We start from the raw sequence: 13,314 nt of genomic DNA on the forward strand, positions 1-13,314 counted from the left end.
TGAAGAGGGGCAGCAGCCTTTTCAGCAGCAGCAGAGCCGACAATCTGCATGATTGATTGATTGATCAGGCCCTTGAACATCAACCAAAGGGACTTGCTGTGCTGATATTATGAATGGCTGAAAGCAAGGGAAAACTACAGCCATAATTTTTCACAAGGGTATGCAACTCTACTGTATGGTATCCTCTTGGGTAAAATATTCCGGAGGTAAAATAGTTCCTGATTTGGATCTCCCAGCAGGCACTACTCAGGAGGATGTTTTCAGAAGAAAAAACTGGCATTCTACGGATTGGATCGTGGAATGTCAGAGCCCTTAATCGGGCAGTACACTAGAAAATTTAAAAAAGGAAATGGAACACAGTAGAAGAAGAATGGGTAGTTCTGAGAGATGAAATAGTGAAGGCAGCACAGGATCAAGTGGATAAAAAGATGATGGCTAGTAGAAATCCTTGCGTAACACAAGAAATCTTGAATTTAACTGATGAAAGGAGAAAACATAAAAATGCAGTACCTGAAAAAGGCGAAAAGGAATACAAATGTATAAAAAATGAGATCGACAGGAAGAGCAAAATGGCTAAGCCAGAATGGCTAGAGGACAAATGTAAGGATGTAGAAGAATAGGGGTAAGATAGATGCTGCCTACAGGAAAATTAGAGAGACCTGTACGAATATCAAGAGCTCGGATGGAAAACAATTCGTAAGCAAAGAAGCGAAAGCAGAAAGGTGGAACGAGTAGATAGAGGATATATACATGGGAGATGTACTTGAGGGCAATATTATGGGATACTGCATGAAGGATTTGACAAAGCACTAAAAGACTAGTTCAAACAAGGCCCTGGGAGTTGACAACATTCTGTTGGAGCCTTGGGAGAGCCACCCATGAAAAACTTCCATCTGGTGAGCAAGAAATACCCTCAGACTTCAAGAAGAATATAATAATTCCAATTCCAAAAAAGCAGGTGCTGACAGGTGTGAAAATTACCGAACTATCAGTTTAATAAGTCACTGTTGCAAAATACCAACACAAATCCTTTACAGAAGAATGGAAAAACTGGGAGAAGCCGACCTTGGGGAAGATCAGTTTGGATTCCATAGAAATGCTGGAACACGTGAGGCAATACTGACCTTACGCCTTATCTTAGAAGAAAGATTAAGGAAATGCAAACCTCCGTTTCTAGCTTTTGTAGACTTAGAGACAGCTTTTGACAATGTTGACTGGAATACTCTCTTTCAAATTCTAAAGGTGGCAGGGATAAAATACAGGGAGCGAAAGGCTATTTACAAATTGTACAGAAACCAGATGGCAGTTATAAGAGTCGAGGGGTATGAAAGGGAAGCAGTGGTGGGGAAGGGAGTGAGACAGGACTGTAGTCTCTCCCCTATGTTATTCAATCTGTATATTGAGCAAGCAGTAAAGGAAATAAAGAAAAATTCGGGGTAGGTATTAAAATCCATGGAGAAGAAATAAAAACTTTGAGGTTCGCCGATGACATTGTAATTTTGTCAGAAACAACAAAGGAATTGGAAGAGCAGTTGAACAGAATAAAGTGTCTTGAAAGAAGGATATAAGATGAAATTCAACAAAAGCAAATCAAGGATAATGTAGTCGAATTAAATCTGTTGATGTTGAGGGAATTAGATAAGAAAATGAGACACTTAAAGTAGATGAGTTTTACTATTTGTGAAGCAAAATAACTGATGATAGCCGAAGTTGAGAGGATATAAAATGTAGACTGGCAATGGCAAAAAAGCATTTCTGAAAAAGAGAAATATGTTAACATCGAATACAGATTTAAGTGTCAGGAAGTCCTTTCTGAAAGTGTGTGTTTGGAGTGTAATCATGTGGAAGTGAGACATGGATGATGATAAGCTTAGCCAAGATGAGAATAGAAGCTATTGAAGTGTGCACAGAAGAATGTTGAAGGTTAGATGGGTAGATCACATAACTAATGAGATACTGAACAGAATTGAGGACAAGAGAAATTTGTGGCACAACATGACTAGAAGAAGGGATTGATTGGTAGGATACATTCTGAGGCATCAAGACATCACCAATTTAGTACTGGAGGGATGCATGGGGCAGAAAAATTGTTGAGGGAGACCAAGTGATGGATACAGTAAACAGACTTGGAAGGATGGAGACTGCGATAATTACTTTGAGATGAAGAGGCTTACACCAGGTGGAATAGTGTGGAGAGCTGCATCAAGAATATATTAGGTTAGATTAGATTCAGTTTTAGTTCCATAGACCCAAAAAATGAGGTGATTCTCATGGGTGTGGAACACATCAGAAAGTATAACATAAAACATTTGATTATAGTACTTACTACCCTGATCATTTGTCCGGAGTGTGTCGAAATAGGTAAACTGGAACAGCTCATATTTACAGAATTAACATGCTGTTAGAATGAAACATTGTTATACACTATTAATAAATTTATCATACACGAAATACTTAATCTTGACTGTTGTGACCAAGTGCTGTCAAAACTGAAATCTAACAGATATTTTTACTTAAGCTGGCTTAACAGCCTCTGTTATGATATGCCTATCAATTAGTCTTTGAAACTCTGTTTACACCGTGCTTTATCTGAAACCAAGTTTTTAATTGTTGATGGCAATTTATTGAAAATGTGTGTTTCTGAATATTGGACCCCTTTTTCAACCAAGGTAAGTGATCTTAGGTCTTTATGTAGATTGTTCTTATTCCTAGTATTGATAGTATGTTTTGGGCTACTGGTTGAAAATAGAGATGTATTACTTGCCACTAATTTCATTAAGGAATAAAATTCACAAACCCAATCATCCCGGCCGTCCCATTGTAGCTGGTTACCAAGCCCCCACAGAACGCATCTCTGCCTACGTAGATCAACACCTTCAACCCATTACATGCAGTCTCCCATCCTTCATCAAAGACACCAACCACTTTCTCGAACGCCTGGAATCCCTACCCAGTCTGTTACCCCCGGAAACCATCCTTGTAACCATTGATGCCACTTCCTTGTACACAAATATTCCGCATGCCCAGGGCCTCGCTGCGATGGAGCAATTCCTTTCACGCCGATCACCTGCCACCCTACCTAAAACCTCTTTCCTCATTACCTTAGCCAGCTTCATCCTGACCCACAACTTCTTCACTATCGAAGGCCAGACATACCAACAATTAAAGGGAACAGCCATGGGTACCAGGATGGCCCCCTCGTACACCAACCTATTCATGGGTCGCTTAGAGGAAGCCTTCTTGGTTACCCAGGCCTGCCAACCCAAAGTTTGGTACAGATTTATTGATGACATTTTCATGATCTGGACTCACAGTGAAGAATAACTTCAGAATTTCCTCTCCAGCCTCAACTCCTTTGGTTCCATCAGATTCACCTGGTCCTACTCTAAATCCCATGCCACTTTCCTTGACGTTGACCTCCACCTGTCCAATGGCCAGCTTCACACGTCCGTCCACATCAAACCCACCAACAAGCAACAGTACCTCCATTATGACAGCTGCCACCCATTCCACATCAAACGGTCCCTTCCCTACAGCCTAGGTCTTCGTGGCAAACGAATCTGCTCCAGTCCGGAATCCTTGAACCATTACACCAACAACCTGAAAACAGCTTTTTCATCCCGTAACTACCCTCCCGACCTGGTACAGAAGCAAATAACCAGAGCCACTTCCTCATCTCCTCAAACCTGGAACCTTCCACAGAAGAACCCCAAAAGTGCCCCACTTGTGACAGGATACTTTCCGGGACTGGATCAGATTCTGAATGTGGCTCTCCAGCAGGGATACGACTTCCTCAAATCCTGCCCTGAAATGAGATCCATCCTTCATGAAATCATCCCCACTCCACCTAGAGTGTCTTTCCGCCGTCCACCTAACCTTCGTAACCTCTTAGTTCATCCCTATGAAATCCCCAAACCACCTTCCCTACCCTCTGGCTCCTGCCCTTGTAACTGCCCCCGGTGTAAAACCTGTCCCATGCACCCTCCCACCACCACCTACTCCAGTCCTGTAACCCGGAAGGTGTACACGATCAAAGGCAGAGCCACGTGTGAAAGCACCCACGTGATTTACCAACTGACCTGCCTACACTGTGAAGCCTTCTATGTGGGAATGACCAGCAACAAACTGTCCATTCGCATGAATGGACACAGGCAGACAGTGTTTGTTGGTAATGAGGATCACCCTGTGGCTAAACATGCCTTGGTGCTCGGCCAGCACATCTTGGCACAGTGTTACACCGTCCGGGTTATCTGGATACTTCCCACTAACACCAACCTGTCAGAACTCCGGAGATGGGAACTTGCTCTTCAATATATCCTCTCTTCCCGTTATCCACCAGGCCTCAATCTCCGCTGATTTCAAGTTGCCGCCACTCATACCTCACCTGTCATTCAACAACATCTTTGCCTCTGCACTTCTGCCTCGACTGACATCTCTGCCCAAACTCTTTGTCTTTAAATATGTCTGCTTGTGTCTGTATATGTGTGGATGGATATGTGTGTGTGTGCGCGAGTGTATACCCGTCCTTTTTTCCCCCTAAGGTAAGTCTTTCCGCTCCCGGGACTGGAATGACTCCTTACCCTCTCCCTTAAAACCCACATCCTTTCGTCTTTCCCTCTCCTTCCCTCTTTCCTGATGAGGCAACAGTTTGTTGCGAAAGCTTGAATTTTGTGTGTATGTTTGTGTGTCTGTCGACCTGCCAGCGCTTTCATTTGGTAAGTCGCATCATCTTTGTTTTTAGGTATATATATATATATATATATATATATATATATATATATATATATATATAAAAAGAAAGATGATGAGACTTACCAAACAAAAGCGCTGGCAGGTCGATAGACACACAAACAAACACAAACATACACACAAAAATCTAGCTTTCGCAACCAACGGTTGCCTCGTCAGGAAAGAGGGAAGGAGAAGGAAAGACAAAAGGATATGGGTTTTAAGGGAGAGGGTAAGGAGTCATTCCAATCCCGGGAGCGGAAAGACTTACCTCAGGGGGAAAAAAGGACAGGTATACACTCGCACATATATATATATATATATATATATATATATATATATATATATATATATATATATATATATATATATATATATATATATATAGACACACAAATGTCTGCTTCTGTCTGTGTATGTGCGGATGGATATGTGTGTGTGTGCGAGTGTATACCTGTCCTTTTTTCCCCCCTAAGGTAAGTCTTTCCGCTCCCGGGATTGGAATGACTCCTTACCCTCTCCCTTAAAACCCACATCCTTTCGTCTTTCCCTCTCCTTCCCTCTTTCCTGATGAAGCAACCGTTTGTTGCGAAAGCTTGAATTTTGTGTGTGTGTTTGTGTTCGTTTGTGTGTCTGTCGACCTGCCAGCACTTTCATTTGGTAAGTCACATCATCTTTGTTTTTAGGTATATATATATATATATATATATATATATATATATATATATATATATATATAATCATATCTCCTACATCTGACATCATTCTCACTGCAAATACAGACTTGTTTAGGCACTTAAGCAATTCTGTAGTGTACCCTTCCCAACTGAATTTATTGTTGAGTTGTAATTCCAGAAATTTAACGCTGTCAAACTCTCTGATCTGCATGTCATATGTTATACACATGCTGGCAGGAAATCTCTTACAGGTTCTGAACTGCATATAATGGGTCTTCTCAAAGTTTAATGGCAGTGAATTAACTTTAAACCACTTATTAATGTCAGTGAAAATTTGATTAGCAGTTATTTCTAAATCTGTACTTGACTTGCTGCTTATTGCAATGTGTGTATTATCTGCAAACAAAACAAACTTAGCATCTGGCTATGTAACAGATGAGAGATCATTATGTACACAAGAAAAAGAAGTGGAGCCTTGAGGAACACGACATGTAATTAATTCCCAGTCAGATCAAGACAGACTGCTTACTGCACTGGTATTTCACAATGTCACCCTATGTTTCCTGTTAGATAGGTAAGATTCAAACCATTTCACAGCATTTCCAGTGACACCATAATATTCTAATTCACTAAGAGAATGCTGTGGTTCACACAGTCAGAGGCTTTTGACAGGTCACAGAAAATGCCAATAGCCTCTAATTTATTATCTAATGAATCAAGTACATTCTCACTGTAAGTGTAAATAGCTTTCTCTAGATCAGAACCCTTAAGAAATCCACACTGTGACTTGGAAAATATATTATTTGCATCATATGCTTATTCAGTCGCTTGAACACAACCATTTCAAATATTTTTGAGGAAGCGCAAAAGTAAAATTGGTCAATAGTTTGATGGTATCTCTTTACCGCCTTTCTTGTAAAGAGGCTTAACTTCAGCATATTTTAGCCAGTCTGGAAATGTACCACTGATTGATTACACAAATAACTTAAGACAGAACTCAACTTGCATGAGCACTCATTGATTAACTTCATTGATATGTTATCATACCCATTGGACTACTTAGATTTTAAGGATTTTATGATGGATGCTACTTCTTTGGGAGACACGAGTGTCATTTCCATTTTACTGAAGTTATTTTTAGACACTGATCTCATACACTCCATTGCCACTGTTCACCGAACCTGATAACCCCAAGCTGCCAGTAACAGAAAAAAAGTACTTGTTTAAGAGGTTTGCACTGAACTGAAGAGCACGACAACAATCTGAATTAGGAAACAAAGATGAAGTTCATGTATTTATTACATATAGTTATATTATATATATATTACAGTTTGTACATACCATAAAAATATTTAGATTCAAACAAGTGACTAAAGGTTTGTGAATGCATACACACAATATTAACTAGCAAATCACACAGAGATACACTTGGAAAAATGGCTCAATACTTGAGCTTCTTTATAGAAAAATCCTTAAACATTGAACAACAACACTCTTGAGCAAATTATATGATAATTACAAAATAATGCAGTTTATAGGCTGCTGTTTGTCAACAGACTTTATTTCTCTACCAGCTGCTGCATCATTCACAATGTCTGTTACATTCTGAAAATCAGGAAATGCCATGGTTCGCAGCTTTGAGTAGATGAGCTGTCCATTTACAGAAACCTCAAATGAACCTGGAACAAAGTTTTATGAACTTAGTATGGTATATGTACACACAATTACTCAACAAGACCATCAACAGATGTCTCCACAAAAGCACCAGAGGAGTATATTAATGGAAGAAAACAGATATCACCATATGAAACTCTGTAGCTTGGTGATATTTTGTAGTGTATTTAGAAAATTATCAATTCCATTCGACTAAAATTTCCAGGTGACCTACAGATGAACAGCAAGGAAGTGCATTGGTGTAGGTCACAGTAGCCCAATGCCTAGGTTAGGTTGGAACTGATGGTGGGTGAGATGGGAGCTCTTAATAAATGTGGTACCATAAAAATAAACTCTGTTACAGTTAGTGAAGAGTTCAAGCAGTGATTTAGCAGACAGTGATTAGCTATTATGTACATCTCATGTTTGTTGCATGTTATAACTTCAGCCCAATATAGTTTTCTGAAGAATTATAGTTGAGCAGCCTTTTATACTTGTATTCTAGTCTTAATAAACAATGACTATCATCACTCACTGACCACCACCTTCCAATTTTTATTTCAAATAAACATATGGCAAAATATCGTGATAGAATAGCTTTGTCAGTGAATATAACAAAGCTGGAACAGTCAACACATTTGTAGAACTTGATACATGTATCCTTTTGTACTATTTTGTTACCTGTTGCTACTGTATTACACCATTTTTTTTTAAATTCATTTTTATATGGCACCATGAACTGAAATCAGGTCATCACTTACAGTAGTCTGAAATCCAAAAATGGAATGAACAACATTTTCAGAAATTCATAAACTGCATTTATCAGAATGATATTTACTGTAAAAGTGAATGTTTTATAATCTTGTGAGGTTAGAACCACTATTTTTTCGAATACACACCACATTAGTGGTTATATTCCACTGAAAATGCTATTCTTGAGTACAAGATGAGTTAGATGCTACTTGTAAACAGCTGGAAATCATCCCAATGCAAGATCCCCCCTGTAATACTATAGGCCCTACGTCCATACAAATTCAGTCCAACCACGAGTGAAGTAGTGTAGATGATTACAGCACAACTGTACATTCCTCCCCACTTAAGACTGAAAATGCGAAGTTAACCCTTTCCTGTATCAACATAAGGAGTCAACACTTCACAATCCTCCCTAATTATTCTGTGTAGTGCTTTCACTAACTTAGTCCTTTGAAGCAGTTCTTGTAGCACTGTTGGATTCCTTTGGTGGTGCGAACAGTCTACCTATGTGGCTCCACTGGAATTTTGGGTAGCTAATGTATTTTAAATAAATTTTGGAATGCCATTATGGTGCATGTATCGACCAATCACAACATTAAACATAAAGAACTCCTGTGCATGGCATGCACACAGATCGGGCCTGGATTGCACCCTGACACTGACCTACTAGCCTGGTGCACAACAGAAATCTTAAGTACCCCTTTCATAACTTTGAACGGGTCGACAGAAGCGTCCAATCCCACGCGTCGGCTTTGACCCGTGACGTAAGGGTGTTGTCGTGTGTGACGTCATGACGGCGCGGAGTTTGGTTTGAGTGTGGCGTGTTTGTAGATGTCGTCGTGTTGTGGTTTGTTGTGCTCTCTGGTGGTATGTTCAGGGGTTTCGTTCGTGTGCTGTAATGGGCTCAGTTTGCTTTTGCTCATTGTCCAGAATTGTTAGTGTGTCAGCTGTGTTTGTAGTGGAATTTGTTTCAGTGAGTTAACGATTTTGTGTCAAAGTTAATTTAGTGTTCGCTGTACGTCGTGTGGTAATTTTAGTAAAATTAATCGGTTTTGTTCAGGAATGGATATGACAGATAAAATTAAGTGCGCAGGTCAAGGGAAGTGTTCGATCCCGATGTGTGGCTGTGTATCAGGAGATGTTTTTGAGCTATATAGGCCAAGGGAAGTGTTTGATCCTAATTTATGGGATCGGGAGCTGCTGTTGAGCTATACAGGTCAAGGGAAGTGTCCGATTCCAGATGATACTGTTTAGTGGTATTTGGGGAGTTTTGTGATGTCGGTTTTTTCGTCTTTTTGTGCGGTTTTGTATGGGGGTGGGTGTCTAATTTAGTTTATATTTAGTTTGCCCCCCCCACCCAAAACACCCCATTTCCCGCGCTTGTCCCGTTAGTGTCATTACGCTTCTTGTGGAAAGTGTGTGTGTTTGTTTTTCGATGTATTTTCGTCCTCATAATGTATACGTAACTACTTTATATGCGCCATATTGGAATCGTGGTTTATGGTCGTTTCTGCCATATTTCTGACGTCATGGGTCAAAGCAGACGGGCGGGATCGGACGCTTCCGTATTTCCCTTTGAACTATTCATTCACTGTTGGGAGATTAACAACTTCCATTTGTAGTAGCAAAACTTTAATGGTGCTTAGGTTCCCTCCAGCATTTAAAATGTTCAAGGTGGCTTCTTCACACCTTAAATGTTGGTGCATCCCTGGCATTCAGCTTACTCATCGTTTCTCACACAACTGCCATATGGTGCAACCTGTAGCACTGCCTGTGTCCCAAGTGTGGGAACTAGTTCTTACCCATTGCTATAACATTTTGATATTGCTTATTAACTGTGGTGTCCCAATACAATGTTAAAATTTGCAAACAAAACACGGTCCAATACAAGAGAAACATCACAACTGCTATCCAGCAATTGGACAGTATCTCAAGTACAATCATCTTCCGTGGATACTGTCTCCTCCCCAGAAAATATGAGACCAATAAGTTCTCATTAACTTGACTGCGAGTGGTGTGTATGTTACAGATGTAAGGCCCCTCTGCAAGGGGCAAATGTTGGCCATTGAAAATTCAGGGTATTAAACCCATCACCCTGATGAACAAGACTGAGGTACTGTTTCCCACTGAAAATGCAACAGTACTTAACACTTCACCAGTTAGGAAGCCTGCAGCATCCCATCTCAGGAGAGAGCAAGCACAAAAGTCAATTGTCAGTAGTTTGAACATACAGTAAATAGTGATATCCCTCAAAGAAATTACAGCAAGTGATAAGAAGGATCAGGTTGCGCACTAAGTGTGTATGTCTGAGGTATCATTCAACATGATGTTGAGGCTGTTCCGGCAGCCTTGGAAAGAACCAGGTGTAACCAACTGCAGATTGCGGCACACATTAAACGAATGATGCCTTTCATTTGAGCTCTATGATTGTTCTTGGATCACATCAATGACTGGCAAAGCATGTTCAGAAAACCAACCTTGCTCGCAGAATTTCAACAAAGCCCACACTGTGCCATTGGCTCCAGAGCTGATAATAGCCATTTAGTTTGGAGGCAAGAGACCAAAGATTCTGCATATCGGGGGATTTTAGATTAGGTGACTCTTCATCCACTCAGGTATAAATACCTGTAGGACATCCCCCCCCCCCCCCCTCCTGACATTATATGCAAAGATGAGATTATTAAAGTTCTAGTGACCAACTACCAAAGCATGCACAAGAAAATACCCTGAGTTTGAAGTACTCCTTGTGGAGTTCACATGATACTAGGTACAGAAAGCTACCTAAAACCAAAAATTGATAGTAGCTAGTAAATTTGATGGGGTGGGGGACATGTTGTAATGGGAAATGGATGTGGAGTCTTCATCGAACCTGTACATGAGATTGTTTGAGCAAGACTCAGTATCAAGACTGGGCATGAACTTTATTTGGGTCCTTCTAATGATCACCATTTCTGTCAACCATCAGACTCATTTCCCAGGTGTAATCGAAAATGTTAAAGATAACCTCATCTTGCTAATACATATGTTCTGCAATCATGCTTTCATCTCTGGAAGAGTCTTTAAGCATTGAGCAATTAACTGGGGCAGTTACACTTTTGTAAGAGATGGGAATGACGAAACACCTTATCTGTGACCTCGAGGCAATTGTAGCAATGTTGAGTACCGAAGTACAAAGAGCAACTAAAAAAAGTAAAAACAATTACATCTTAAGTAAACTACATAAAAAGACATTACTGTCATTTTTCAAAGAAGAACCTGAAACGTTTAGCTCTAGGCAGAGGGATGAAGTGAAACTGTAGCTCAAATTCATTACAACAGCTGTTTTAAGCAATGGATATATATGTATATAACAGAACAGTTCATGACGAAAGGAACCCTCCATGGCATGCACTCTCAGTAAAGAAACAGTGAATACTGCACAATACATGTAAAGCAAAGCACAAAGGTATAGACAGAGAGAGGCTGTCATATGTTAAGTCTGATAGAGCAAGCAAAGACAGAAGCGTCCGATCCCAAGCGTCGGCTTTGACCCGTGACGTAAGGGTGTTGTCGTGTGTGACGTCATGACAGCGCGGTTTGTGAGTGTGGTGTGTTTGTAGATGTCGTCGTGTTGTGGTTTATTGTGCTCTCTGGTGGTATGTTCAGGGTCTTCGTTTGTGTGGTGTAATGGGTTCAGTTTGCTTTTGCCCATTATCAAGAATTGTTAAGAGTGTCGGCTGTGTTTGTAGTGGAATTCGCTTCAGTGAGTTAACGATTTTGTGTGAAGGTTAATTTAGTGTTGTTCGCTGTACGTCATGCGGTAATTTTAGTAAAATTAATCGGCTGTTGTTTTTGTTCAGGAATGGATATGACGGATAAAATTAACACTGCGCAGGTCAAGGGAAGTGTTCAATCCCAATGTGTGGCTGTGTATGTTGGTATTGGTATCGGGAGATGTTTTTGAGCTATATAAGCCAAGGGAAGTGTTTGATTCTAATTTATGGGATCGGAAGCTGCTGTTGAGCTATATAGATCAAGGGAAGTGTCCAATTCCAGATGATGTTGTGTTTAGTGCTATTTGGGGAGTTTTGTGATGTTGGTGTTTTTTGTCAATACATGTAAAGCAAAGCACAAAGGTATAGATAGAGAGAGGCTGTCATATGTTAAGTCTGTTGGAGCAAGCAAAGAACAGCTGCACTATCAATAGTAGTAATCACTAGTGTGTAATAATAGTCACAGGTTCTCGTGGATGGCACAAGAACTGAAATGGAGACTGGCAAAGCAAAAACAGAAATGCTGAAGTTTGCCTTCAAGTGTTCCATTACAGCAGAAGTTAATGGAGTACTGCCCCTCTTTAATTCTCGCATCATTGTAAAAGGGAATGAATGGACATTAGTGTCAGTGGTGTTGAGAAACAGCTGAAACTGAACACGTTCCCTGGGCCTCACGGATTTGCAATCATTCCCATACAGAATCTGTGACTACATAAGAACCTTTTAACCATAATATAATGTATATCCCTTGAAGAAAAAAACTGTGCCCAATGGAAGAAAGCACTGATTACACATGTCTACAAGGATAGCAGAAGTGATCCATAAAAATACCAATGTCACTAAAATTCAACTGTTGTGTAATCGTGTAACATATTCTCAGCTTAGAAATAACCAGGAAGTCATTTCTGAAGGTATCTGTGTATTTGCTGCACTGTATAGAACTGAAACATGGGCGATATTTCAGACAAAATGTACAGGGGCTTTCTGCCGGTAAATAGGAACTGCATTGAACCTAAGTTAATAGAATCCCAGACAACAGGCATATTTACATATCGATCACTAACACATTGCGTTCTTGGGCTTTTGTTGTTAGATAAGAATATAGCAAACGCATTGTATTATCTAGTTCTTCATTGTACACGAAGGTCTCGTTTATCTTCTCGTACTGTAAACAACTAGGCCTATACTCCAATACAAGAGGTAGGTGAACACCTGCTTCGGGCTCACGCTGCATACATCTGCTGCTTTTGCTCGAGCGCACATCTTACACTCTGGGGTTTAGTTCTGATGAAAAATGACGCAGCTTAAGAAGCAACAATGTGTATAAAATAGTCTTACCTGTTCGTCCCTCCTTTCCTGTTACGTTCGCTGATGGTACAGATTCACGAATCTTATCCGATAACTCTTGGAATTTTGGGAGATATCCACATCCACCACTGGAACACAAACACAATGCATCACTATCGGAATTTCTGTCCGTAAAAGTTAAAGTAACATTGTTTTCAACGGTTGTCCTGCACGGTATATAACGTACCAGTATTCCACTTCCACGTTTACGTCCCCCATGCTAGTTAAAATAATAAGTTTTGTTTTCTCTTGTATCCGATGTCAACTTAGTTCTCCTTCTCTAATTCTTTCAGCTGTCTACGATATTCCAAACAGTCCAACTTCGCAAAACAAAAACACTGCAAACTTGTAGTTGTTTGTTCGATAGTATCGTAGCGGCCCCTACACGCATTGAAAATTTCTGC

The 13,314-nt window shown here is 40.2% G+C and overlaps 1 protein-coding gene across 1 annotated transcript; it reads right to left on the bottom strand.

The window, feature by feature from the left end:
• Positions 1 to 6,688: 6,688 nt before the first annotated feature.
• Positions 6,689 to 13,307, bottom strand: LOC126109672 (migration and invasion enhancer 1). The gene is made up of 3 exons (XM_049914723.1): positions 13,098 to 13,307; positions 12,902 to 12,999; positions 6,689 to 7,084 (listed from the first exon to the last, which is right to left on the bottom strand). Exons 1-3 carry the CDS (start codon positions 13,127 to 13,129, stop codon positions 6,921 to 6,923), a joined length of 294 nt encoding a protein of 97 aa, XP_049770680.1. The 5' UTR covers positions 13,130 to 13,307; the 3' UTR covers positions 6,689 to 6,920.
• Between the last annotated feature and the right edge of the window lie 7 nt (positions 13,308 to 13,314).

This window comes from Schistocerca cancellata, chromosome 12 (assembly GCF_023864275.1).
Source record: "Schistocerca cancellata isolate TAMUIC-IGC-003103 chromosome 12, iqSchCanc2.1, whole genome shotgun sequence".
Taxonomy (NCBI): Eukaryota; Metazoa; Arthropoda; class Insecta; order Orthoptera; family Acrididae; genus Schistocerca; species Schistocerca cancellata.

What these genes read in the sequence shown, in the direction of transcription:
- LOC126109672 (XM_049914723.1), bottom strand. Translation starts at nt 13,129, where the DNA reads ATGGGGGACGTAAACGTGGAAGTGGAATACTG. An exon ending in AACGTGGAAGTGGAATACTG is followed by an intron (nt 13,000 to 13,097) that starts GTACGTTATATA and finishes TTTGTGTTCCAG; the next exon opens with TGGTGGATGTGGATATCTCC. An exon ending in AGGAAAGGAGGGACGAACAG is followed by an intron (nt 7,085 to 12,901) that starts GTAAGACTATTT and finishes ACTTTGTTCCAG; the next exon opens with GTTCATTTGAGGTTTCTGTA.